The sequence below is a fragment of the Ochotona curzoniae genome, unplaced genomic scaffold (genome assembly GCF_017591425.1).
Source record: "Ochotona curzoniae isolate NIBS_2020 unplaced genomic scaffold, NIBS_Ocur_1.0 contig_3622, whole genome shotgun sequence".
Classification (NCBI taxonomy): domain Eukaryota; kingdom Metazoa; phylum Chordata; class Mammalia; order Lagomorpha; family Ochotonidae; genus Ochotona; species Ochotona curzoniae.
The window spans coordinates 12,320,661-12,346,920 of NW_024465926.1; the positions used below are offsets into that span (position 1 = coordinate 12,320,661).

The window sequence follows — 26,260 nt, forward strand, 5'->3', positions numbered from 1 at the left end:
GAAGAAAGAGGGAGGGAGGCAGGAGACAGGGAGGGAGAGAGAGAAAGAGGGAGGGAGATGGAGATGGAGATGGAGAGGGAGAGAGAGAGAAGAAAAGAAAAGAAAAGGAAAGGAAAGGAAAGGAAAGGAAAGGAAAGGAAAGGAAAGGAAAGAAAAGGAAAGGAAAGGAAAGGAAAGGAAAGGAAAGGAAAGGAAAGGAAAGGAAAGGAAAGGAAAGGAAAGAAAAGAAAAGAAAAGAAAAGGAAAGAAAAAGGGGGGAGGGAGGGAGGAAGAAGGAAGATGGGAAATTTTATCCTGTATGTATTTTACCACACTAAAAACACACACACAATGGCTGGCAGAGCAAGCTAATCCTATGCCTGCAGCACCGCCATTTCATGTGGGTGCTGGTTCATGTCCCGACTGCTGCACTTCCCTCCAGCTCCCTGCTTGTGGCCTGAGGAAGCAGTGGAGGATGGCTAAGTCCTTGGGCCCCTGTCTCCATGTGGGAGACCTAGAAGAGGCTTCTGGCTCCCAGTTTGGATGAACTCAGCTCTGGCCGTTGCAGCCACTGCGGTACTGAATCAGTGCATAAAAGAGACCCCTCTGGTTCTACTTTTCCATCTATAAATCTGCCTTTCTAATAAATACAAATGTTTACAAAAATTGCACATAAAGAAGGGGTTTTAATTTTTTTCTGAGATTTATAAATCTTTACTAGAAAGTTAGATTCACAGAGAGAAGGAGATGGAGAAAAAGATCTTATCTACTGATTCACTCCCCAAGTGGCCACAATGACTGGAGCTGCACTGATCCGGAGCCAGGAGCTCTTCCGGGTCTCCCACACGGGTGCAGGGTCCCAAGGCTTTGGGCCGTCCTCCCATCCAGCAGGGAGCTGGATGGGAAGTGCAGCAACCAGGATATGAAGCAGCGCTCACACAAGATCTTGGCGCGTGCAAGAGGAGGATTAGTCAATTAAGCCATCATACAAGGCACTACTGTTTTATTCATCTGTCTTGAGGGGCAGACAGAATCAGAACAAGCTCCTATCTGCTGGTTTAGTCACCAAATGTCCACCACAGCCAGAGCTAGGTCAAGGCCAAACCTGAGAACAAGGAACTTAGTTCCAGTTCCAACGTGTGTAGCAGGAACCCAATTACCGAAGCCATCATTGCTGTCCTCTAGGGTATACATTAGCAAGAAGCCAAAGTCAGGAGTAACAGGTATCAAACTCACACACTCCATTGTGGGACATAAACATTCTTTTTTTTTTTTTTTGGACACAGACATTCTAACCAACATGTTTTGCTGTTAATAATAACATCACTGTTGTTGTCATTGTAAAAGCAGATTTATGGAGATAAGAGGAGACAGAGACAGAGATCTTCCGTCCACTGGTTCACTTCCCAAGTTGCTACAATAGTCAGAGCTGAGCCAATATGAAGCCAGGAGCTTCTTCTGGGCCTCCCAAACCTGATGCAGGGTCCCCCAAGGCTTTGAGAAATGAACTGGTGTCCACACGGGGTCCTGGCACATGCAAAGTGAGGACTTGACTGACTAGACTACTGTACCCAGCCCTCTAACAACTTAACCACCAGGCCAAACACCCTACCTGATGGCTATATTTTAAAAATAAAAAGGCATGTTGCCAAGCAACGTGTTCATAGGTAACCTTAATTTTGTTTCACTCACATCTCAAATATTAATATGCACCTGCACAAAGTGAATAAAAAAGAAGCTCAAGAAGAAAGAAGTCCATGTCGAACTATTAATAGTTGTTTTACCAGCAATTTTTATTTCCTTGGGTTTGTGTGCTTTTTCAGCAACTTCCAATTTTTCCACAATGACTTATATGTTGACAGCAGGGCACATGAAGACAGAAAAGGCTGCCTACGCTGGCCACTGCAGCCAAACAGGAGAATGTCTACAGATATATTTCCACATAATGTTATAGCAACAGGCAGAATCTTCCTGAAAAATCAAATTATACAGCCAGGCTAGGGCTTGGGAAAAATCAAGACCAACTTAGAAGACAAAGCATCACAGAGCTCCATGCAAAGTCCAGACAGACGGGTGCTTGTCCCTGGCTGTAAACAGCCCCTCTTGCTGCCGAGGGCCCCCACCCCTGCAGGACCAACAGAAAGGACAAGCTCAGAGGGGTGCACACACTTTCCAGGGGCCGCTCAGGAAAAACAACAACAAAAAAAGAATCACAAATCAATGCAACGCTGTCCCAGAACTCAACACCCCGGCCCCACATGTCCCCCTAACTAAACCCCGTCTCAGAAAATATTTTCTCGACAGCAGACATCAAGAGAAGAAGGGGCCTTTCTTTCTGTGGCCTCAGTTCGCCACATATGGTGCTGCTCTGAATAGAGGCTTTATGGGGAAAACGCAAACCCCAGCCTGGTCACGCCACTGACCACAAACAGCAACAAACAGACCTTCATGAAGACTGGTATGTCCATGCAGCACAGGGGCACCCAGACAGTTCAGATGGAGCTTCCAGAACATTCCAACACCCCATAAATGTTTACTGAGTGCCTCCTCAGCACAGGGCACTATTTGTAACACCACCCTCCTACACAGACACATATACACACACACACGGGCGCCCGTACACACAGCTCCTTTGTTTCAGCCCAGAGCTTAGACCAGAGAAGCAATGATTTAAGTGGAGGCAATGACGGCTGAATGCACACATCATACATGCCATGGATCAGGACAGACAGCAGAGGCACAGAGAACATTTCTACCCCTGAGGAAGAACCAGAAGGGAGAGCACTGCACCCGACCCATGCCATGGGCCTTGGACTCTGCCATGCGGGCAGAGTGGCACTCAGATCCCTAAACCTCTGGGACAGCACCCAGGGGCAGTGCCTTGCAGCCCCTGGGCTGGAGGAAACCGCGTTGCCGACTGTTCCACCAATCCCCCCTCCCCACCTCCTCAGCCCAGAGGTCACCAGCCTCCCCATTCTACGTACTCTTGCCCCCATTGTTCTTCAGGACGCTGGAGAGGTTGACAGAGGCGGTGCCTAGCAGCTCATTTCTCAAAGTGTGGCAGCTCCAGACCTTCAGGTCTAAATGACTCTGGGCCGTGACATTCCTGGAAAACAAAGACTTGGTTCATCACAGGCAAGCAGGTCAGTCCCTTGGAAGACAACAGTTACACTATGATGCTGACATCTTGGGGGAATAGGGGGCCCAACAGGAGGATGCATACACAGACACTGCTACCACAGGCTGACCCTGCAGCCCCCTAGCTAATAATGCACATCTGTGAGCTAATGAGGAGCAAACACCTCAGGAGAGGTACCCTGGGGAGCCGCAGCAGCGCAGGTGCAGGCCTCACCAGAACTGGGTCTCCCGTCAGCCCCTACCCAGAGCCTTCTCTCTGTGTCCCTTCTGACTTTCTCTTACAGGATGATGATCTCATTCCAGAGCAGCTCTGAACTCCCAATGCGCTTCCCGGTCTTCTTGGTCTCACCGGGGAGTCCGTCCACCGCTACTTCCACGTAGGAGTTAATTCGAGGCTGCCGATGATGCACCTTTGGCTTGGCGGACACCACTGGCCAGCGGAGACAGAAAAGGTCACAGGTCAATCTCGGGGCACCTGGCGCCCCCGCATGGCAGACACTTGGGTTCTCTTAGGTCGCTGCTTTGAAAAGATCTATTTTGTTTCATTCTGTTTCTTAAAAAACTCAAAGAAAAGGGGGGGAAAACAGACATAAGGAAAAAACCCTAACTTGAAATCACCAGAGTATCATTATGGTTGTCAACCGATGGTTGGTAAACTCTATTCCAGACTCTCATTACCCCAATTCTCTAAAAATGTCTTTCCCCCTAAACTCTTCTAAATGGCTCCAAAAAAAAAAAAGCCCATGATATGGAGATCCTAGCTTCTCCTTCGATGTTGAAAAGCTGGCTTGAAATGCTTTGCTCTGGGAAAATTACCACAAAAATATCTATTTACATGCTCTTCTGAGCACTCCTTCAAAGGACTTGGATGATTTAAAGTTCTTAAAACTGCTCAGTTCTCTTCCAAGGGGTGAGCCCATGTAGACTCAAACAGGGCCCAGGACAGTCGTTTCAACAAACACACACCACACACACACACTCGGGATGGAAATCTGCTTTCTCAGTCTTTGCAAACCACACAACCTTAAAAAAAAAAGCATACAGCAGATTTGATGAGCTTGTTACAGATCCTACACTCTGTACACATTATCTAACCAAACTCTCACAATAAATACACGAAATAAGGAATACTTCATCGCCCAGGAGGACACAGGCTTACGAGCACCCCACAAGGGAGAGGGGCATCCCGCCGGCATTGCGTGTGGTAGGACCTGGCTTCCTTGCACAGCCGCTGTTCTCCGATGAGTGCAGCTCAGTGTTCCTCCCTCAGACCTTCCAGACAGCTGCACTGCCTCTCCTGGGGCATCACTTCTGAGGCTCACCTGCACCAGCAAGCAACTCTAGCAGGGAACAGGGCAAAGCCCGTCCTACCCAGCAGGTGGGCAGGAGTCCCGTGCATGGCAGGGACCCCAGGCCACCATGACGAAGCATCCTGGACACATGCCATGCCGTGCCCCAAAGCACAGGATGTGACTGGAGCAGAGTAGCCCAGCTTGGGCTCCCCTCTGCACGGAGCCGACCTTTTCCACAGGGCAGTAAGGGCAGGGACAGTTCAGGAATCCACAACTGGGCAGGTTATTTTTTGCCAAACCCTCCCCCCTACCAATCCCAAAGAAATAATAGGGAGGAAGTAAAGAAATAAGAAATCAGTCATAGCTAGGATTCAGAAGTAGCCAGAGGGGGCACTAACAATAAAGGCTTATGGGGCTGGGGACGGCCCAAAACAAAAAATACAAAGTACTCTAGCATAGACCAAGGTTTACTGAGGCCACCTAGTGGCCGCAGGCAGTTCTGCAGGCCTTTGCTGGGGATAGGGAAGACTAGCACTAGGAGGCCTATAGTTTTACACTAAATAATCTTCTTTTAAAAATCAACAAATTTAAATTCGTTATTTCAGAACTGAGCCAACTAATACACATGGAGGTGAAATAATATATCCAAAAATCAGCCTCAAGCAGGCATTTTCTAAGGTGGTTAAACATGTCATTTGGGATGACCACAGTCCAGGTCACAGTGCCTGGTCTGAATCCTGGTGCCTTGGCTTTCAATACATCTTGCAGCTAGTGTACACATCAGGCAGCAGGTGAAAGCTCACAGACTTGAATTCCTCAGCTATGTGAGAGACCTGGACAAGGTTCTAAGAGTCTAGCTTCGGCCAGGCTATCGCAGCACTTTAAGGAATGAACCAACACAAGGAAGACTGTCTCAAACAAAGATGAATAAACAAAAATTTAAATTTATTTTTTAAAACCCCATGAAGTGCCTGCAAGAACATGTCCTACTTATTGAAAAAGGTGGAGTAGTGGACATAGGCGCTGTGGTAAAAGAATATGGCAGCTCATTTGGTGCTGTAACAGAAGCACAGAACTAACTGGACAACCATGCCAAAGAAACGATGACAGCAGAAAATCTCAGTGAATGGAGCCAAAGGACACTGGGAGGGTGACATCATCCTTGGATCGGTGACATCAGCAGCATTTCAGAATTATCCAAACCACTTGGACAGAACCCTCGGAATATGTCCACATTGAGACCCTGGGTTGATATGAGGTGGCGGTTCCTCATCCCTGGGCACTGGGATGTGTGGAAAGTCAAGAGTGGTTTCTCCCTTTGTGTCTCCCCTTCCCCCAGGAACAAGAAGAAATAGCAAATTTGCAATCAATGAGTACACCCAGTTTTCCTTAAACCTCAATCCTTCCCACCCTGATCAACCAAGTAATCATTAAAAAAATAAAATTTATTTTAAAAAGGGCCTGGTGGCATGGCCTAGTGGCTGAAGTTCTCGCCTTTAACACCATGGGATCCCATATAGGTCCCAGTTCTAATCCTGGAAGCTCCACTTCCCATCCAGCTCCTTGCTTGTGGCCTGGGAAAGCAGCTGAGGACGGCCCAAAGCCTTCACTTCCTGCACCCTTGTGGGAGACCTGGAGGAGGTTCCTGGCTCCTGGCTCTGGATCGGCACAGCACCAGCCATTGTGGTCACTTGGGGAGTGAATCATTGGACAGAAGATCTTTCTCTCTTTCTCTCCTCCTCTCTGTATATCTGACTTTGTAATAGAAATAAATAAACCTTTAAAAAAATTATTTTTAAAAAAGTGGAGCTGATCAGAAGCAGAGCTAAACGAGAACCAAGTCTCCAGGCCATCGGCCAGCACTGCCACCTCTGCCACTCGTCTCCTTTTCAGCCCACAGCTTTTCTCTCCAGGCATTCCTTTCTACTTTTTAAACTTCGTGACATTATTTCAGACTCAGAAAATTTCCAACAAGAATACAAGTGATTCTTACAAACTTCACTCAGAATCATGCAGCATTAACTTGATTTATTTGCTTTACTGTCTCATTCTCTCTGGTTCTCCCTCATATACAAGCACAGCTGTTCCTAAACCCTGAGAGCCGGCTGTAGACACCTGTGGCCCTCTACTCCTGAAGACTTCAGTATAACAAACACTTTTCAATATTTACTTATTTATTTCTTGGAAAGTCCACATTACAAAGAGAAAAGGAGAGATAGATAGAGATCTTCTATCTGCTGGCTCGCCCCCATAAAAGGCCACAATGGCTGTGGCTGGGACAGAGCCGGACAGAAGCCACAGGCCAGCAGCTCCGTCCTGTTGTCCCTCACAGGTTTCGGGGCCCAAAGAGCCCAACAGGGAGCTGGATCAGAAACGGAGCAGCCGGAAATTTAGCCGGCACCCATTCAGAGGGCTGGCCTTTCAGGCAGCATTTAAGCATGCCGCACTACAACGCTGGCCCTGACAAAGACATTTGCTAACATAACTGATGGTACAACGATCAACATAAGAATGTTAGCATCTTTACACTGTAATTTATTCTACAGGCCTTACTCAAACCTTGCCAATTGTCCTATCAATATTCATGACAGAAAAAAAAAAAATCAGGTCTGGGACCTGATTAAGATTCCCATACTCCAGGTAGCCTAGTGACTGAAGTCCTTGCTTTACATGCACCAGGATCTTATATGGACGCCAGTTCATGTCCCGGCGGCTCCACCTTCCTTCCAGCTCCCTGCTCATGCTCTGGGAAAGCAGTGCAAGATGGCCCAAAGCCTTGGGACCCTTGACCCGTGTGGGAGACCCAGAAGAAGCTTCTGGCTCCTGGCTTCAGATCGGCTCAACTCTGGCTACTGCTGCTACTTCCAGCCACTTGGGGAGTGAACCAGAAGATGGAGGATTTTTCTCTCTGTCCCTCTTTACAGAAATCTCTGCCAATATTACTTTCCAAATAAATTAATCTTTAAAAAAATTTCCATATTCCAAAATTGGGAGAATGCAATATCTATAGGCACTCTTCACCAAATGCTCACTGCAGGCTTTGGCTTTTAGGGTCACTAAGATGACATAAAAGTTGCATCTTACACAATCATGCCTTTGAACACTCTTAGGATAGGCACACACAGAGCCTGGCACATGGTATTTCAACAGGTTCCGGACAGCCACTGTTGCCTTTGCTATGCTCTGCTTCCCATCGTTCCATCTTTGAATGTTTCTTATATTCCACATCAAGTGTAGCAGTGGACGTATGCTCATGGGTACTGATATAATCATAGTCAACCCCAGGATTACACTGTGGCCAGGCACGGAAGGAACCATATGGTCACACCCCCAATTTGCACTGCAGGCGCTGTCTACGAACACATGGAAGGGAAAAACACCCACTGTGCAAACTGTTCTTTCTCCTCCCCCCACTGCCTTCCTAGAGAGCATCATCAAATCCCTGGAAGTTAAATGTGTATATAATGAGATGCAGTTACATCATCAAGTTAGCTCTCCCACATTAGTAAGAAAGTTTACCTTGCAGAAAGGTAGTAGAGCAATCCTTAGAAACTGGTGTGTGTCCCTGTACGCCACGGCCACATCAGGGGCCACAGCATGTCCCCAGTCCTATGGGAAGACTTTGCTGTGACCTGGAATTGTTAGGCGAGGAAGCAAATTGCCGTATTCTCAACTCAAAAGGGCCAGAACAGATACAATATCCAAGGAAATACAATTATGATGTTTAAACAAACCCACCACACCCCCAAATAAGCAATTACTTAGTAAGAAACAGACAGTAAAAAAAGAACAGGCCGGGCCCAGCACCATGGCTTAGCAGCTAAAGTCCTCGCCTCGCATGCTCAGGGATCCCATGTGGGTGCCAGTTTGTATCCCAACTGCTCCACTTTCTGTCCAGCTTCCTCCTGCTTGTGGCCTCAGAAAGCAGTTGAGGACGGCCCAAAGCCTTGGGACCCTGCACCCGCATGGGAGACCCAGAAGAAGCTCCTGGTTCCTGGCTTCAGATGGCACAGTTCCGGCCATTACAGACACTTGGGGAGTGAACCAGCAGATGGAAGATCTTTCTCCCTGTCTCTTGTCCTCTCTATCAATCTAACTTTCCAATAAAAAATGTTAAAAAAAAAAAAAAAAAAAACAAGTGGAGGGCCCGGTGGTGTGGCCTAGCAGCTAAAGTCCTTGCCTTGAACACGCCAGGATCCCATATGGGTACCAGTTCTAATTCCGGCAGCTCCACTTCCCATCCAGCTCCCTGATTGTGGTCTGGGAAAGCAGTCAAGGACGGCCCAAAGCTTTGGGACCCTGCACCCGTGTGGGAGACCTGGAAGAGCTCCTGGCTCCTGGCTTCGGATCAGCATAGCACCGGCCACTGCGCTCACTTGGGGAGTGAATCATTGGATGGAAGATCTTCCTATCCCTCCTCCTCTCTGTATATCTGACTTTGTAATGAAAATAAAAATAAATCTTAAAAAAAAATAAATAAAAAGCCACAAGTTGAAAACAGCCACACCAGGGAAACAGCACTTTTAACAGAATGATGAAAGTCTGGTAACACCTTGTACAGGTCAAGACGAGGGACACAGGCACTCAGCGACACTGCTCAGAGCCAGTCCTCCCAAGAAGGCCATCTGGCCTGCAGAACTGCAGGAACACACCCCCTTCGATGCATCCTGGAAAGGACAGGCAAGAGGTTGCCACTCCTGTTTTCTTCTGAGCAAGGTCAGGAAGTGCCAGAGAACAGTAAAGGACTGTAACCCATATGAGTGTGTCAAAATTTGTGCTGAGAAACACAGCCAGAACACAAGTGCATGGTCAGGACACAAACGCAGAAGCAGGTGGCAGAGGTGCAGCTCTGACACGGCAGCCGGCTCCCACCACAGCACCAGCTCAGCGCCGGGCCACCTCCAGGCTATCGGAGCGGCAGTTGGCCACATGGTCAGCTCCCCGAGAGCCCGGGGGGTGTCAGGCATGGTTTCCATAGCTGGGCTATCAGCCATGAGCAAAGGAGACACCAGTTCACTTTCTCATGAAACTTACATTCTATTGGCAAGTTTAAGAAAATAAATAAAAATACATAGCATGTGTGTAGCAGCAAAGGCTGAGAAGAAAAATATAAAATAAGGAGGGAGGTGGACAGACAGGAGGAGCCCAGGGAAGAGGGTAGCTTTGGATCTAAGGTTACCGAATAAAGCCCCAGTAGAGGAGGAAACAAGATGAAATCAGCTCCCTCAGTGGGTACAGTATGTGCAGCGGCCCAGCAGCATGAGCCTGTGTGCGCAGTGTGTGCGGTGAAGAGCATGGAGGTCTATGTGGTTTGGACAGGAAAAAGCAGGGCAGTAACAGAGGAGGAACGGAGTCGTGGCATACGGGCCATGGGATTCAGTCCCAGTGAGACGCAGAGCCGTGGGGGTATGACCAGAGGAGCACAAGATCCAGCTTTGTGTTTAATAAGATGGCTGGCTGCTGCATGAGCAGCCGACCAGAGCAGGGCCAAGGGCGGAGGCAGAGACAGGCGGGGAGGTGTGGCCCTCAGGCAGGGTGGAGATCAAGGTCATTTGAACCAGGCCGGGGTGGAAAGGGTGCTGAGAAAAGCAGCTGAGTGCTTGGTACATTCTGAAAAACAAGCCAGCCGCACGGGCTCACCAGTTAGACACAAAACCGAGGTCAGTGCTGCGCATGGTGAGGCGGTTCAGATGTTCCTTCCACGTGCCAGAGAAGATGATGAAGGGGCTACTAGGTATCTGGGGGTCAGAGGAAAGACCCGTTCTAGAGAGGGAAATCTGGGAGCGACCTTGCATTGGCAGCATTAAAAGCCACAAGGCTTCACGGGGACCACGTGGGAAAACGGACAGGAAGAGCAGAGATCCCTGGAGTAGGAAGGAACTGCCAACAGTACGGAATTGCAGCCAGTTTTTCCCACTCCCCTTCTCCAAGAACCCCAGCTACACTGGACAATCCTCTGAGAAGGACAGCTGCATTCACACACTATTTCACAAAATTCAACTCTCTGGTCCAGAGGCAGGATCATCCCACCTCTTCCTCACAGACTGAGCTGGAAGACAGAAGGAAACCCCTTTGCATCAGGCTAATGCTGCCTTACCTTTCAGAGTAAGCTGAGACTTCTCAAAGGGCAGGGCCACTCCTGGTCTGCTGGAACTGGCAGATGCCATGTCATCACCATGAAACTGCAAGACAGACAGAGCCGTGCATTTAGAGGGTCCCTGACAAGAAGGCTGGAGAACCCAAGCACTCAGTCCTTTTTTTTTTTTTTCCAAGATTTATGTATTCTTATGGGAAAGGCAAATTTACAGAGAAGGAGATACAAGTATTTTCCATCCACTGGTTCACTCCCCAAGTGGCCACACCGGCCGGAGCCAAGCCTATCTGACCAGGACAGAAGCCTCTCCTGGATCTCCCATGCAAGCACAGGGTTCCAAGGCTCGGAGTCATTCTCTTCTGCTTTCCTAGACTGTAAGTAAGGAGCTGGACAGGAAGCAGAGCAGCCAAGACACAAACCAGTGCCATTATGGGATGCCAGCACTTGAAGGTATAGGACTAGCCAGCTGAGCCACGGCACTGGCTCTAAGCACTTGGTTTTCATATTAAAACTTAAAGGGGACAGAGGCAAGAATACTGACACCTGCCCAACAGTGGCCCCTGCCCTGCCCGTCTGGCACTGACTACTGAATCTGGTTGGGCCTGGGAGTGTACAGAAAGGACAGGGGAACTAAGTGACAGCCATGTCTGGAGGAAGAAGTCTAAAAAGATCTCTCCAAAAGGAAAGTCACAGCTTTAACAACAAAATGACAACGAATCCAGGTATGCTTGTCTGGCCAAAGTCTGGCCAAAGTCTGGAACCGGCTTCTCCAAAGATATGCCAAGGTTGTGGCTGACAAATCCTTGAGAAGAGGCCTCATAACTCCGCTGGCCAGGAGTCCCCGGGGCCGGCTCTGGCTGGACACACAAATCCACCTCACCCTCTCAATGGGCCTTTCACTCATCCAGGACTTTGGAGCATTGGTGTTTGTCATTTGACAAATACTGGTTCACCGTATTAGGTGGATATTCCAATGGTTTAAAGTATTTTGTTGTACAATACCAAAAGAGCACATTTGTGAATATCCCTACTGTTCCCATCAGGAGAGTGAGCACGGCAAAGCTGTTGAGCTGTTGGTGGTACATACGGGTGTTCCAAAACTCTAGTTTTCACTTAAGGAATCATGGCTTGTCACTGGCAACGAACACAGCCAGTTGCTTTCCTTGAAATGTCAGGCTCACTTCATTCATTTTGAAAAACAAAACAAAAAAAAATGTCTGTCAAATGCCCAAGCCTAGTAATTTCAGTTTGTCTGATAGCTTTTTTTTTTTAAAGTAAAAATGGTACTTCATGAAAAAAAAACAGCTCAGCTCCTGATTCAAACACTACACAGCTTTCATTTTTTTAATGCATGAAGTGTGTGAGGTGTAGCTCTAATTTTAACGTAGAGAATATTGGAAAGATATGCTCAAGTCAAGACTTAATAAAAACTGACATATTTTACTGCTTCATCAAGGCTATCCTTTAAAAAGAAAAAAAAAAAACACTTTTTTTGGAAGGATCTACAGAGACAGGGAGGGAGAGACAGAAAAAGATCTTCCACTCGAAGATTTACTCTCCAAATGTCTCCAACAGCTAGGGACGGGTCAGGCCAAAGTCAGAAGCTTCTTCCAGGTCTTCCATGGGGGTGGGAAGAGAGGTCTAAACACCTTGGCCATATTTTGCTGCTTTTCCCAGGCCATCAGCAGGCAGCTGGATTGGAAGTAGAACAGACAGGTCTCAAACCGGCACCCTTAAGGGATGCCAGCATCGCAGGCAGTGGCTTTATCCGTTGCCTCAATGCTGGCCCACATCAAGGCCATTTCCAGTGAGACCGGCTGCTGCCTCTCTGATCATTCAGTGTACTGTGGCCAAGCACATGATGGCAGCAGCACAGCTGGATCCCTGCCGGGCACGGGACAGCTTTACTCACATGCTTCTGCACCAAGGGTGCAAAACAAAATCACAGTGAAAAGGCAAAGAAAGACTCTGTTATTATGAAAACATTACTGGCCTTGCAAGCCCCAAAGAGTCTTGGAGGCCTCCAGAGTCTGAGAAACACACTCAGGAAGCGCTGCGTAAAATACTCTAAAAGCCCTGCTCAATTTCACGGCACCAACAGCTTCTTCCGTGCCATCTGCATGTGGCCTCTCCTCCTAACTCTACTTTTCACAACTGTTCAGCCTTAAGACATGACTATTGGGCCTGGCGCTGTAGCCGAGCAGCTAAAATCCTCACCTTGAACACGCCAGAATCCCATATGGGCACAGGTTCTAATCCTGATGGCCCCAATTCCCATCCGGCTCCCTGCTTGTGGCCTGGGAAAGCAGTTGAGGACAGTCCACAGCCTTGGGACCCTGCACCTGTGTGGTAGACCCAGAGGAAACTCCTGGCTCCTGGCTCTGGATTGGCTCAGCTCCAGCTTTTGAGGACACTTGGGGAGTGAAACAGCAGGCAGAAGAACTTTCTTTCCTTCTCTATAAACCTGACTTTCCAAGAAAAATAAATACATCTTTTTAAAAAAAAAAAAGAAAAGATGCTTTAGTTCTTTTAGTCAGCAAAGCAGTAAAAAGATCAGCTTTCTTTGCTACCCCTCCAGTTGGAAAGACATCAGCATTCTGACAACAAGCAGCAAGTACGGGCGAGAAGTCTCATCGGCTTGGCAGGCAGCACAGGTCTGCTGCCACCCGGCCACTGTCCCCTAGGATTCTGCTCCAGGGGGAACACTCCAACACAGGCAGAAGGAGCCATGTGCAAGCAAAGCAACACTCCCAACAGCAAAGGTCTGTGAGACCCAAAGGCCCACAAATGCGGCAATGATGACATCCTGGGACGCCATCCACCTCATGACCGACCCAAAACTACTGTACACACTGCTGCAGACGCAGTGCGAGAGCACCGAGGGCAGGGAGCCGCGCTAAGCCTGGAACAGAAGTTTGTGCTGAGGCAGCAAAGGAGAGGGCAGAACAGTTGGAGCAAGCAGGCAGAGCTATCGCAGCAACATCTCATCTTTAAAAAAGAATTCTGAGGCAAATACGACAAAATGTTCAAACTCATTAAGTCCAGATGGCGGTTCTTATGACTGTTTGTTATCTTAGTATCTGAACCATTTTATGCGTTTGATCTTTTTCAACTGAATAACAATCTTAAAGGGAAAAAGAGATCATATCTTGAGGAATGAAGGAAAGACTAATGATTATAAATTAAGCTTTAGGGTTTTTAGTGTAACAGGTTAAAGTTCTAAAAGCTGGAGATTCATTATTTATAGACTTTAAAAATAAAAGAACCTTTTAAAAATCTCACATCTCCTGGAAGCTTTCCTTCCCAAGGCCACTCAAGAAAGGCAGTTATTCAATGTGCTTGTTCGTGGCTTCTTAGCCTCTTGCTAAGACCGAGTGGTGCATGCCTGTTCTCTGGGGCGTCGGCTGGTTTTAACCTTTGGTCTTAACTCCCCCGTGGCCTATTAAATGGGAGAAAGAGCAAACCTTGTGATCTATACTTCATGGTCCCACAACAAAATCATCTGGATAAACCCTAAAGAAGAAACAGAGCCAACTGGGGAGCAGGAGACTCAGGGTAAACAAGGCCGCCACGGCTTCCGCCTCCTCAGATGTCTTTCTCAATCACAGCCTGTCATTTGTCAACTGTAATCCATGTTGTTGCATGAGGCCTGGTCTTCAGTCCCACACTGAAAAGGCTGGTAGCACCCCGATGTTATCAGGAAGGTATCTGAGATTGTAAAGGCTTTCCAGTCTCCAATAAAGAAAAACAACCATGAGCATGGAAGGGAAGGTGGATCCCAACTGTGAAAGTACAACGACCTGGTGGCCTCTGTCTCAAGCTCTCACCTTACACACAGTTCCCAAGGCACGCAGCACTGGAGCTAACCCCAGCAGGCTCTCTAGGCGGCATGGAACTTGAGTGCGGCCTTTACACCTGTCTCAGCTACACAGAAAGGACTGCACGCTCACTCAGGTGTTTTTTTGCCTAACGTGGGTAGGAAGTATCTGCAACCAAGTAATAAAAAAAAAAAGCAGAGATAGTATAAGTCTCACACAGGCTGCGGAAGAGGGAGAATGTTTAAAATACAAGGAAAGGCTACAGACATGTAGTGAACCACATAAGTCAAGTTAGCAACAGATTTGTTGAAAGAGGAAGGGAGAAGTCAAAACTTGTGCCCTAAGCCTGCTAGATCTACTCAAATCTCAGAAACATAAATATCACACAGTCTTCCGGACATATCTGACATGTAAGCATGATACCCGTTTCTAAACTAGGGCCTCTGTGAGGGACTGTATACAGTCGCCGCTCTGTATCAGAACCATCAGCCCCCAGAAGGCTGCACCGAACGTGCGGCCTCCAGGCACAGCTGACGGTGCGGAACATGGCCAAACTCTAGAACACGCCCAGTCCCGCCTGCAAAGCACAGGAATCGCAATAGCATCGGACAGAGGACAAAGCAGTGCTTCCACGTTCGGGGCTGTCATGCGCACCTAGACTCACAGAACCAACAAGACGGCATCAGTGACAACAGCAACGGTATTTCCAGCTTTGCAAAGTCTCAAGGAGAGTAATTTCCAAAACGGGCTTTCTGAGAAAGCCACTGAAAGATGTACTTCATGAGGAGGAAAGAAATCAAGCTGGAGGATCCTGGTATTCACACGGAAGGGACAAGAGGAATTCCCGGATTCGCGACACAGACATCCCAGGCTTTGCTGTGCAGCAGACCTGGATGGCAGCCAGTCAGACGCGGGCGGTACAGGACGTGTCATTTCTAAGAAATTAAACGGAAGAAACAGGTGACAAGACTCACGCCACTGCATTGAACGAAGCACAGCAGCTTTATTAGAATGCTGGAGGGAAAAACTAACTACTGAAAAAACAAAAGTTGTTTGACAAAGGAAAGCTAATCCTGGAATATCATGAGGCTCAACTGGGAATGTGATTTGTGATCATAAGCTCAAACACAGAATTGTTTAACTTCTCTGAGCTCACCTCACATTTTTTAAAGATTGCTTTGCTTGACAATACCCTCGGAACATTCTTCTCCATATTAGGGTTTCTAAGATGATATCGGGGTGGGGGGGACATCTTCATCCCTGGTACTGATATAGGTTGGCAGCTGGGAACAGCACCCCCATACAGGAGAAAAGGGAAGAACAAGAAAAATTGGAAGCATTTGTCCTACCTCCTCTCCCTGACACCTCGACCCTCCGCACCCTAGTCAGCAGTCTTTATGGGTTACATCAACTATGTGAACATTTAAAATAAAATAAAATGGGGCCCGGCGCGGTGGCACAAGTGGTTAAAGGTCCTCGCCTTGCACGCCCGGGATCCCATATGGGCGACGTTCTAATCCCGGCAGCCCCGCTTCCCTTCCAGCTCCCTGCCTGTGGCCCGGGAAAGCAGTCGAGGACGGCCCAAAGCTTTGGGAACCTGCACCCGCGTGGGAGACCCGGAAGAGGCTCCTGGCTTCGGATCGGCATAGCATCGGCCGTTGCGCTCACTTGGGGAGTGAATCATCGGACAGAAGATCTTCCTCTCTGTCTCTCCTCTCTGTATATCCGCCTTTCCAATGAAAAAATAATAAAATAAATCTTTAAAATAAAATAAAATGGAAAAAATATTTGGGCCCAGTAAAGTAGCCTAGTGGCTAAAGTCCTCGCCTTGCATGCACTGGGATCCTATATGGGTGCTGGTTCATTTCCCAGCAACTCTACTTCCCATCCAGCTCCCTGCTTGTGTCCTGGGAAAGCAATCGAGGATGGCCTAAAGCCTTGGGACCCTGCACCCACGTGGGAGACCTGGAAGAGCTCCTGGCTCCTGGCTTTGGATCGACACAGCACCAGCCACTGTGGTCTCCTGGCAAGTGAATCATCAAACGGAGGATATTTCTCTGTCTCTCTTCCTGTCTGTATATATCTGACTTTGTAATAAAAATAAATAAATTTTTTAAAAAAAGATGCTGCCGCTACCACTGTGGAACAAAAATCAAGAACAGGGCCTAACGCCATAGCATAATGGTTAAAGTCCTCACCTTGAACACCAGGGATCCCATACGGTCGCCAGTTCTAATCCCAGCAGCTCCACTTCCCATCCAGCTCCCTGTTTGTGGCCTGGGAAAGCAGTTAAGAATGGCCCAAAGCCTTGGGACCCTGCGCCCGTGTGCGAGCCCCAAAGAGCTCCTGGGTCCGGACTGGCTCAACTCCAGCACTTGCGGCCGTTTGGCAAGTGAACCATCGGACAGAAGATCTTCCTCCCCGTCTCTCCTCCTCTCTGTGTATCTGCCTTTCCAATAAAACTAAATTTAAAAAAAAATCAAGAACAAAAAAGGGAAAAGCAAAAACTGCTATCATCTCAAAATGTTATGTTTTTTTTTTTCCTATGTACACACGTTACTTGATGAATATACAAAATTCGCCTTCATAGAAGGACAAGCAGGCAACTGGCAGAGCAATCAGCTGCTGCCTGGAATTTCTCCGTCTCCTCCCACGAGGCTTATGTCTGAGCACCCCTCCACCCCTGCTCCCAGCTACGCACCCTGAAAAATGGCAGATGATGGTGCAAGTTTTGCGGTCACTGTCAGCAACATGTGAGACCCAGACTGAGTCCTGGGCTCCCAGCTTCTGCCTGGCCCCAACCTGGCTGCTGTGGACACTCGGGAATGAATCAACGCAAGGAGGGTTTCCACTTGGCTCTGATTCACTGTACTTTCCGAATAAATACATGAATAAGTATTGACAACAGACTAAGTGACTGATCCCTGGCGGGAAGATCCTAGGCTTTGGCATTAGCAGGCACCTCAGTCTCCATCATTCTTAACCCAGCTCTGAACCAAGAAACCCCACTGAGCACTGAACCTAACAGGAAAAGACCTGGGTAGAAAAGTGAGCCAGGGAAGAACAAAAAGGACCCCCAGCACCAAGATTTTATCTCTAACTCAGCAGCGGGAGACGCAGGCAGAGCCTTGCGTCCACGGACACGCTTTTCTTCTTTCCAACGCTGGAGCTTCTCTCTTGGCCTCTTTCCTCTGTCCAGCATTAAGTAGCTCTCCACCTCCAAAGGCCCATACTGAAAAACGATCACACAGAATCAACCCTGACCAAATGACATCCGTATAAAAGTCAAGCACTTTAAAAAAAAAGGGGGGGGGAGGGAGAGAGAGAGAAGTAGAATCCTGGAAGCACGGTGGAATCATAGGTTAATAAAACAGCAGATCTCATGACTAAACAAGAAGCAAAAGCCATGGAAAAGTTCAGAGGACTGGGCAAGGGCCCGGTGCAGTAGCCTAGGGAGTAAAGTCCTCGCCTTGCCTGTGCTGGGATCCCACACGGACACTGGTTCATATCCTGGCTACTCCGCTTCCCTTCCAACTCCATTTGTGGCCTAAAAAAGCAGTCAAGTACAGCCCAAAGCCTTGGGATCTTGCACCCGCATGGGAGATCAAAAGGAAGCTCCTGGCTCCTGGCTTCGGATCAGCTCATCTCTGGCCATTGTGGCCACTTGAGGAGAGAACCAGTGGACAGGAGATCTTTCTGTCTCTCCTTCTCTTTGTATCTACTTTTCCAATAAAAAAATAAATCTTAAAAAAAAAATAAAAAGACAGGCTGGAATCAAAAGCAAACAGCACCTTCCCTTTGGTTCCCTCCTCTCAGAAGTTCCAGAGTCCACAATGGCTGTGACTCAAGATCGCCCAGCAGCAGCTCCCACTGGGGTTGACCTCAGTGGGGTTTTGTGTTCCTAGCTCCAAACTCCCATCTAAGGATGGAAGCCTCAGACGTGAGTTTGAAAACCAGAACTCGGCTCCCCCCTTCCTCACGATGTTACCTTGCGTAGGTGGCTCTGCCCATCTGAGGGAGGGTGCTTATTTCAAATCTGTAACACCGTGCAACACTCAGCAAGGACATGCTAGACACGTTTGATTAGACATTTAAAATCCATTATCGGTTGGACCAGTCTCTTTCCCATCCTTCCTGGAGGTCTCTGAGTTGATTGCCAAGCCAGAATGCCAGACCAATTCCAGAAACTGGCACTACAAAGAGGCAGAGTTGGAAGAACAGCCTCCTTCAGAAAAACCAGCCCATTAGCCTGCGGTTTGCAAAAGCGTTTGTAAGTGAAAAGGAGAGAAAACCAGCTCCTCCGAGACAGACCACACTGCTGTACTGTAGTTAAAACAGCTACTTTAGAACACTACGAGATTTCAAGAGTTAATGTCCAGCAAGAATCACTCGTCTTCATTACCTGTCCATGCTACTCCCCACGTGACCTCAGCCATCTCCTCACTGTAAATATAACAGCTCCAACGCGCTTCTTTCCAGACCAAACCTGTTTCTGCACCTGCCCACGGTACCCTCACTTGGAGGTCTGTGATAAATTCTACAATGTGGATGTAAATAAAACTGCGTTCCCTCTCTGCTCTTAGTCTTTCCCAGCCTAGTTGACAACAACTCCTCTCTTAGGGGTCCTCAGACTGGAGACCCTGGAGTCACTCTGCCGTTCATCCTCCCGTCCGACGCAGCTCACACACGAACCCTACCAGTTGTACCTGAAACAACACCAAGGATGCATCCCTCAACTGGCTGTGTCCCTCATCTCTCAGTTCCACACCAGCTCCCCTCCACTCCTCCTCCACATAGCAGCCAGAGCCTAGTAAAAGGAAAGAGAAAGCCAGTACCATGGCTTAACAGGCTAATACTTCAGCCGCGGAGGATGGTCCAAGTTCTGGGGACCCTGCACCTACATGGGAGACCCAGAGGAGGCTCCTGGCTTCAGATTGGCTCAGCTCTGGCTGTGGGGACATTTGAAGAGTGAACCAGCATATGGAAGCTCTTTCCCTCTCCGCCTCTCCTTCTCTTAATAAACCTACCATTGAAATAAAAAGAAAACAAATCTCAAAAAAAAAAAAAAAAAGGAAAGGAAAAAAGCAGGTGTATTATGTCCACACTACTGCTCAGAACCCTCAAACAGCTCACCTCCTGTTGGAAGCCAACATCTCTACAACGGCCTACTAAGCCCTCCAACACCCACAGCTCTCCCCACGCCCAGCACCACCCTGATACCATCCTCCCTACTCTGGCAACCAGGCCAGCCTCCTTGTTGCTTCCCTAGTGCTCTAGTGCCCCTTCTCCAGGGCTTTTATGCTCACTCCTGCCTGTCTGCACTACCGCTCCCTCATTCAGCCACAGGGCTCCTTCTCCCCAGCTTCCTGAGACCTGCATTCAGCCACGACCTCCTTAGGGAGGCTTTTCTAAAGACCTTAGATTTAAAACTGCCTCCCAGGGAAGTGTGTTGGTGTAAGAGTCAGGTCGCCAACAACCAATACAGGAGTGCCTGGTGGGCGTCCTGGTTCCCCAGCTTCTGAACTATCTTCTTGGTACTGCCCTAGCAGGTGATGGATGGGCTCAATTAGTCACCATGGAGACCTGAATTGAGCTCCAGGTTCCCAGATTTGGCTTGGCCCAACCCTGGCTGTTGCCGGCATTTGGGAAATGAACAACCAGATGGGAGAGCTCTGTCTTTCAAGTAGATTTTTTTTTAAAGATTTATCCACTGATTCATGTCCCAGCTGCTCCACTTCCCTTCCAGCTCCCTGTTTGTGGCCTGGGAAGATGGCCCAAAGCCTACACCAGCATGGGAGACCCAGAGGAAGCTCCTGACTCCTGGCTCCTGGCTCCTGGCTCCTAGCTTCGCAATGGCTCAGCTCCAGCCATTGCAGCCTCTTGGGGAGTGAACCAGCAGATGGAGGCTCTTTATCTAAGTGGTTAAATCTTAAGGGGGAAAAAATGTTAACTGTAGGGGCCAGCACAATGGCTCCACAGGCTAATCATCTGCCTGCAGGCAGCAGCATCCTATTTAGGTACCAGCTCATGTCCCGACCATTCTGTTTCAGATCAAAGTGTCTGCTTATGGCCTGGGAAATCAGTAGAAGACAGCCCAAAGTCTTGGGAAATTGCACCCACGTGGGAGGACCAGAGAGACACCTGACTCCTGGGCTTTGGATCAACTCAGCTCCAGCAACTGTGGTCATTTGGGGAGTGAAGAAGTGGATGCAAGATGGTTCTCTCTCCCTTTTTCTATAAATCTGCCTTTCCAATGAGAAACAAGCAAATCTTAAAAAAAAAAAAATGTAATTGCAACTCTACCCAACACACCACATTCTTCTCCACTGCCTCACTGGTTGATTCTGTATTGCAGCTTTTCCCTGCAGGATTCCAGGCCCACAAAGGTGAGGGGCTGGGACCTCCCTGTGTGCTTCTATGTTCCTGCTACATACACTAGCTCTGTCCGAAAGAAATAAAATGGGAGCCCTGTGTTAATTTTCTAGAAAGCACATTTTAAAAAGTAAAACTAGCAATATGAGATCAATTATATTTAGCCCATTATTTCAAAAACAGCATTATCAATAACTTACACTTACTATGCTAAAAAAAACACCCACAAGACACTGGATTTTTTCCTATGCTGTCTCCCAGTCTTGCATGGCCTTAATGCTTCCCGCCCCTCTCCAGGGCTCACCAGTACCACGCAGCTACCGGCAGTGCCACAGCATGACCTGGCGTCACAAGGGTCCTCGTAACACTGGTGGGCCAAGCACAGCAGTGCTCTGGTTTGAATGTTTTCCCAAAATCTAATGTTGTAAGATGCTTAACCAGCAAAGCAAGTGTTGGAGGGAGCAGGGGGAGGGGCCTTCACTATCACAAAAACGGGTTTTCAGGGAAAGGAGTTCAGCCGCTCTTTTCTCACTCCATGTGACGCCCTGCACGGTGCTACAACACAGCAAGAAGGCCCTCACCAACTGCAGCCCCTCCACCACAGACCTCCCGTCTGACAGACCAGGATTCACACACAGTTCTCTCATGCAGAAGCGACCCAGACTGTGCTGTGTTAGTGCAGCACAACACAGACTAGGGCAGACGCTGACCAGGTGCCCACCACATGCCAGGCACTGGGTCAGCAGTCAAGGAAAGCCAGTAAAATCTGAACCCTAGAGTCCAGCAAGATAGCCTAGCGGCTAAAATCCTCGCCTTCAATGCACCAGGATCCAAATGGGTGCCAGTTCTAATCCCAGGGCCCCCGCTTCTCATCCAGCTCCCTGCTTGTGGCCTAGGAAAACAGTAGAGAACGGCTCAAGGCCTTGAGACCCTGCAACCGCGTGGGAGACCCGGAAGAGGCTCCTGGCTTCGGATCGGCATAGTATCGGCCGTTGCACTCACTTGGGGAGTGAATCATCGGACAGAAGATCTTCCTCTCTGTCTCTCCTCTCTGTATATCCACCTTTCCAATAAAAATAAAATAAATCTTTTAAAAATAAATAAATAATCTTTTTTAAAAAATCTGAGCCCTGTCCCTGAGGGATCTGCAGTCTAGCAGGAAGTAAGAGATCAGTGTCCAGAAAGAATAAAAAGTCTTAAAACAACTCCCTCAAGTTGATCTGTCCCTTGTCAAATAGGCCAAACACCATCCTCCCCTAACTCACCTCAGCTACGACAAAAAATTAGCCTCTAAATGTTCCTATGCACTCCAGACACAGTAACACATTAATGGGTACATAGCCATTTTGCTTTCTTACTGGTCACCCACAATGACTCAGGGCTCCCAAGTTTGCATTTGTGAGCCTGGCTTCTGCACATTTCAGCAAACGTTTGTAGAAGGAAGAAGATGAACGGCTCCCACACCGGTATTTCATCTCAACATCACGCAGCAGGTCGGGAGAAGGAACACACACACGACTCAGACCTCTAGGTGACCCCACCTAGTTACAGCTTGTCCAGATAAGCAGTCACATGGTCAGGGAAGTTGAATAATTTAAACCAGAGAGAAAGTTGTCCGCAGACAGGCCAAGGCGGTTCTGTCCAGCGTCTGGGCTAGGTCAGGGTCAAGAGGGTAAGCTGAAACCTCCCTACAGCCAGAGCAACGAGCCCCCTGCTTTCTTTTTCAAGCCCTGAGCGCGACTTGATGAGGCAAATATATATAAATTTATATTTATATTCTCAAAGAAAAGATGATCTGGAATGGTTAGATTCCCAAGCCAAGAAGCAGAAACCCTACACCTGCAGGACTAAGTGGGTGTGCCGAGGGCAAGAGTCTGTGATCCACCCCCCAGAAGTTTACAGACTGGCAAGGACCGAAATCAAAGTCTCCAAGCACGAGCCTGCCCCAAGATGCCGCAGGGAAGACGGCCTGAGGTCGGGCAGCAGCTCCCCGACTTGCAACCCTTCCCCTCTCAGAGACTCCCCCTTGCAGAGCCTCACAGACGCCTCCCCGGTCCGCCCACTCGGCTCCCGGAGGATCGCGGCTCCCCGGCCGCTCAGCCCGCGGCCGCCCCGGCGCGCCCACCCCGCTCGGGCGGGAGCCGGGACACCCCTCCTCGGAGGCCGGAACCGCCGCGCCAGGCCCCTCCCACAGGAAGCCGCCGCCCCCCGGCGCCCGGGCCGCGCCGCTGCCCCCCGCAGCAGGCCGGGTCCCCCCCGCGCGCCGCCCGCCGCCCCCGGCCCGCTCGGCGCCGCCCGCCGCGCCCGCCGCGCCCCCCGCGCCGGCGCTCGCTACCTGCCCGGGCCCGAGAAGCGGCGCTCAACTCCTCTCCCACTTCCGCCTTCCACCGCCCGCACTCGGGCCGGGTCACGTGGCCGCGCGCGGTCACCTGACCCGGAAGAGGCTGGCCGGGCGCTCAGGTGCTAGCCACCTAGGCCTGGGCGGCGAGGTTCTTCCCCGGTCCTCTGTGTCCGCGTGTTTAATCGGGAGCGTTGGCCGCCCGCCGGATGCTTCCCCGAGCGGTCGTATAAATTGAGCGCTCCCCGAGTGTCAGACGCTGCCTTCAATCTGCTCGGCAACCGGGAGAGGTGCGTGCTATGATACAGACCCATTTTACAGGTGCAAAGAACACCTATTTCGATGGAGTCAACAAATTACGAATATTTGAGCTCCATAACTTAAAATAAAATCTCAGATCTGCGTCTGCTCCATCATACGGCATGGGACGTGCTTCTACTTCTAAAAGAAAATAAATAAATAAGCTTTGATCGTCAAAAATCAAATTCCATTGGGCCGCTTGAATTTGTGTTGACTTGACTGCAAGACACAAACAATAACATCTCAGTAAATGACAAAAACAAGCTTCTTCTAAATATGGCGAGAAAAAAAGAAAAGTTTCAATTTATCCTTGGGTGAAAATCTAACCTCAAACATAGGGACTGATGCACAGGCGAGGTTGCACTTGGTTGCCACAGACAGAGGATTAGTGTGAAATATCACCACACCAGGCCCCATAAAGTTAAAATCCAGCCTGGGACCCAGGTCCAGCACCGTGGCTCAGTGGCCAAATGCACCCCTTGCATGTGCCAGGATCCCATATGAGCACCGGTTCTAGTCCTGGCAGCTCCACTTCCTATCCAGCTCCCTGCTTGTGGCCTGGGAAAGCAGTTGAGGATGGCCCAAAGCCTTGGGACCCTGCACCTGCATGGGAGACCTGGAAGAAGACCCTGGTTTCTGGCTTAGGATCAGCTCAGCTCCAACTGCTGTGTCCATTCAGGGAGTGAACCAGCAGATAGAAGAACTTTCTGCTTCTCCTTCTCTCTGTAAAACTGCCCTTCCAATTAAAATAAATAAATATTTACAAACCAACCTGGCACAGTCGGTCCAGTGAGTGAAAGATCTGCCTCTCCCTCTGTCACTGTGCTTGTCAAGAAAATAAACCAAAGGAGGGGGGCACTTATGAAAACTGAGTACTCAAAACCCTCCCTGGGGGCCCGGCGTGGTGGCGCAGTGGTTAAAGGTCCTCGCCTTGCACGCCCGGGATCCCATATGGGCACCGGTTCTAATCCCGGCAGCCCCGCTTCCCTTCCAGCTCCCTGCCTGTGGCCTGGGAAAGCAGTCGAGGACGGCCCAAAGCTTTGGGAACCTGCACCCGTGTGGGAGACCCGGAAGAGGCTCCTGGCTTCGGATCGGCATAGCATCGGCCGTTGCGCTCACTTGGGGAGTGAATCATTGGACGGAAGATCTTCCTCTCTGTCTCTCCTCCTCTCTGTATATCTGGTTTTCCAATAAATAAATAAATCTTTAAAAAAAAAAAAAACCCCTCCCTGGATTTCCACACCTCAAAACCTTTGCCCTGGTGAGCTTTCACGATCAACTCTGACACTGAAGGCACTCCCCAGCAGTACACATCCCCCACTCTGCTCAGAGCTTTTGTAACAGTCAACAACCTGTGACAGAATAAAATAGCCGAATGTGTGTTTGCAGGCTATATGGGGACCCTGCTAAGGCTTTGGAGGTGGTGGAGCTTTGGGACTGTTATAGGCATAAAAAGGAGTGAAAAATGCCCTCCGGGTACAAAATGTCAAGAACCTTTTTCTATTAATAATTATCCTTGGTGTTTCCTGGCATGTAAATCCCAGGAATCCTAATCTTTTCTTTCTTCTGGCTATTCCCCTAGATCAGTGGTCACAATCGTACAGCCCTCAGGTCAGCAGCACCAGCACGATGCACCACCCAGCCCTTCCAGTCAGACAAGGGCCCAAGGCCCGGTGACCTGGTTACAACAGTCCTGCAGACAATTCCAATGCCAGCATCATTCCAGCCTCAGCATCAGTGAGATCTAATCAGAGGAATGAGTCCTTGCTCGAATACTTTTGTTGGTAATGCCTTCCATAAAAAAGGGGTCGGGGGAGGAAGAACTTTAACAATTGTAGAGAAAGCTTGAGGCACACAGGAGAACCTTAACCTTCTTCCTAAATGAAAATGCCCGAAGTTTTCAGATGGAGGTTCCCAGAAAAGGTAGGTTAGGGAATAAGGCTGCAATTGGACATAAGCCTTTGGGACATTGTTCCTTTGTCAAAGTTATTTGAGAGGTATACCTAAAGGGAGAAAGAGAGAATTTCATCTGCTGGTTTGCTCCCCACTTCTGCTTGAGTCAGGGAGAAGCCAGGAGTCTGGAATTCAATCCTGATCTTCCATGTGATGCCCTTCTCTGCTCTGCTGCCTCACAGGGTGGACATGCGCAGGCAGCGAGAACTGTGGGTCAGACCAAGACTTCAGTGCAGAAACGTGGTGTGAGATGTGGCCATCCCAACCACTGCCCAAAGCCCCAGCCCTGGGAAGTGTTCTTCTAATGCAGTCACCGAGGCCTTGAGGGTAGGCAGTATTCCCCAAGGAGAGAACTGAAACAGCTCTGACCACTGTAGCCATTTGGGAAGTCCATCAGCTGATGGAATCTCTTCCCCCCCGCCCTGCCCCATTTGTACCACTGCCTTATCAATAAATCATCTTAAAGAAGAAGCTAAGCCCCTGGCCCCAGTGCCTCTGATGTAGACTTTATCAGGCCCTACTTTCTCTCCTTCAGTTTGTAGTTCCTCCTTCTGCACGTAATGATGGCAAGTCAATTCCTTGTTAAAGAGTAGCTCACTCATTAAAGAGAGTGACACAAAGATCAGGCCAGCTCTGCTAGACCCCACATCATCAAGGCTGAAAATTCAGGTATTACCTCCATGGTTGGTACCCCATCACTGCTCTAACCGGGTAATGAGCAGTACACCTGCAGACCCTGGAGAAGTTCACCTCTCCTTGTCATCCTCCTCTCACAGACCTAGACCAGGTCACACACACCATGGACCAGTCAGAGACCTGCACATGGGATGGCCACACACTGCCTGAGCCCTGCTTTCATCCATACATTCACCACTTTGGACCCCTCAGGGAGTTCAGCAACAGCTGCCCTTCACTTTGCTCTGCCCTTTATGAAATAAATGCCTGCTTCCTTCTCCCAGCAGGTGTCAGGGACTGG

At 49.1% G+C, this 26,260-nt stretch overlaps 1 protein-coding gene across 6 annotated transcripts in view; it reads right to left on the reverse strand.

Annotated features, from left to right (window-relative positions):
* Window positions 1–23,116, reverse strand: part of WWP2 (WW domain containing E3 ubiquitin protein ligase 2) — a 117,644-nt gene extending 94,528 nt beyond the window's left edge. The window contains exons 1-5 of one of the 6 annotated variants that reach the window (XM_040982436.1): window positions 15,671–15,688; window positions 13,786–13,942; window positions 10,507–10,591; window positions 3,400–3,547; window positions 2,964–3,085 (exon numbers count right to left, since the gene is read on the reverse strand). In XM_040982436.1, coding sequence (XP_040838370.1) covers window positions 2,964–3,085; window positions 3,400–3,547; window positions 10,507–10,576 — 340 coding nt within the window. In that variant the 5' untranslated portion in view covers window positions 10,577–10,591; window positions 13,786–13,942; window positions 15,671–15,688. Of the gene's footprint in view, window positions 1–2,963; window positions 3,086–3,399; window positions 3,548–10,506; window positions 10,592–13,769; window positions 13,943–14,975; window positions 15,459–15,670; window positions 15,689–20,656; window positions 21,553–23,028 lie in introns of those variants that run through there. The other 5 variants (XM_040982435.1, XM_040982434.1, XM_040982438.1 and 2 more) reach the window with 5 other exon arrangements.
* Between the last annotated feature and the right edge of the window lie 3,144 nt (window positions 23,117–26,260).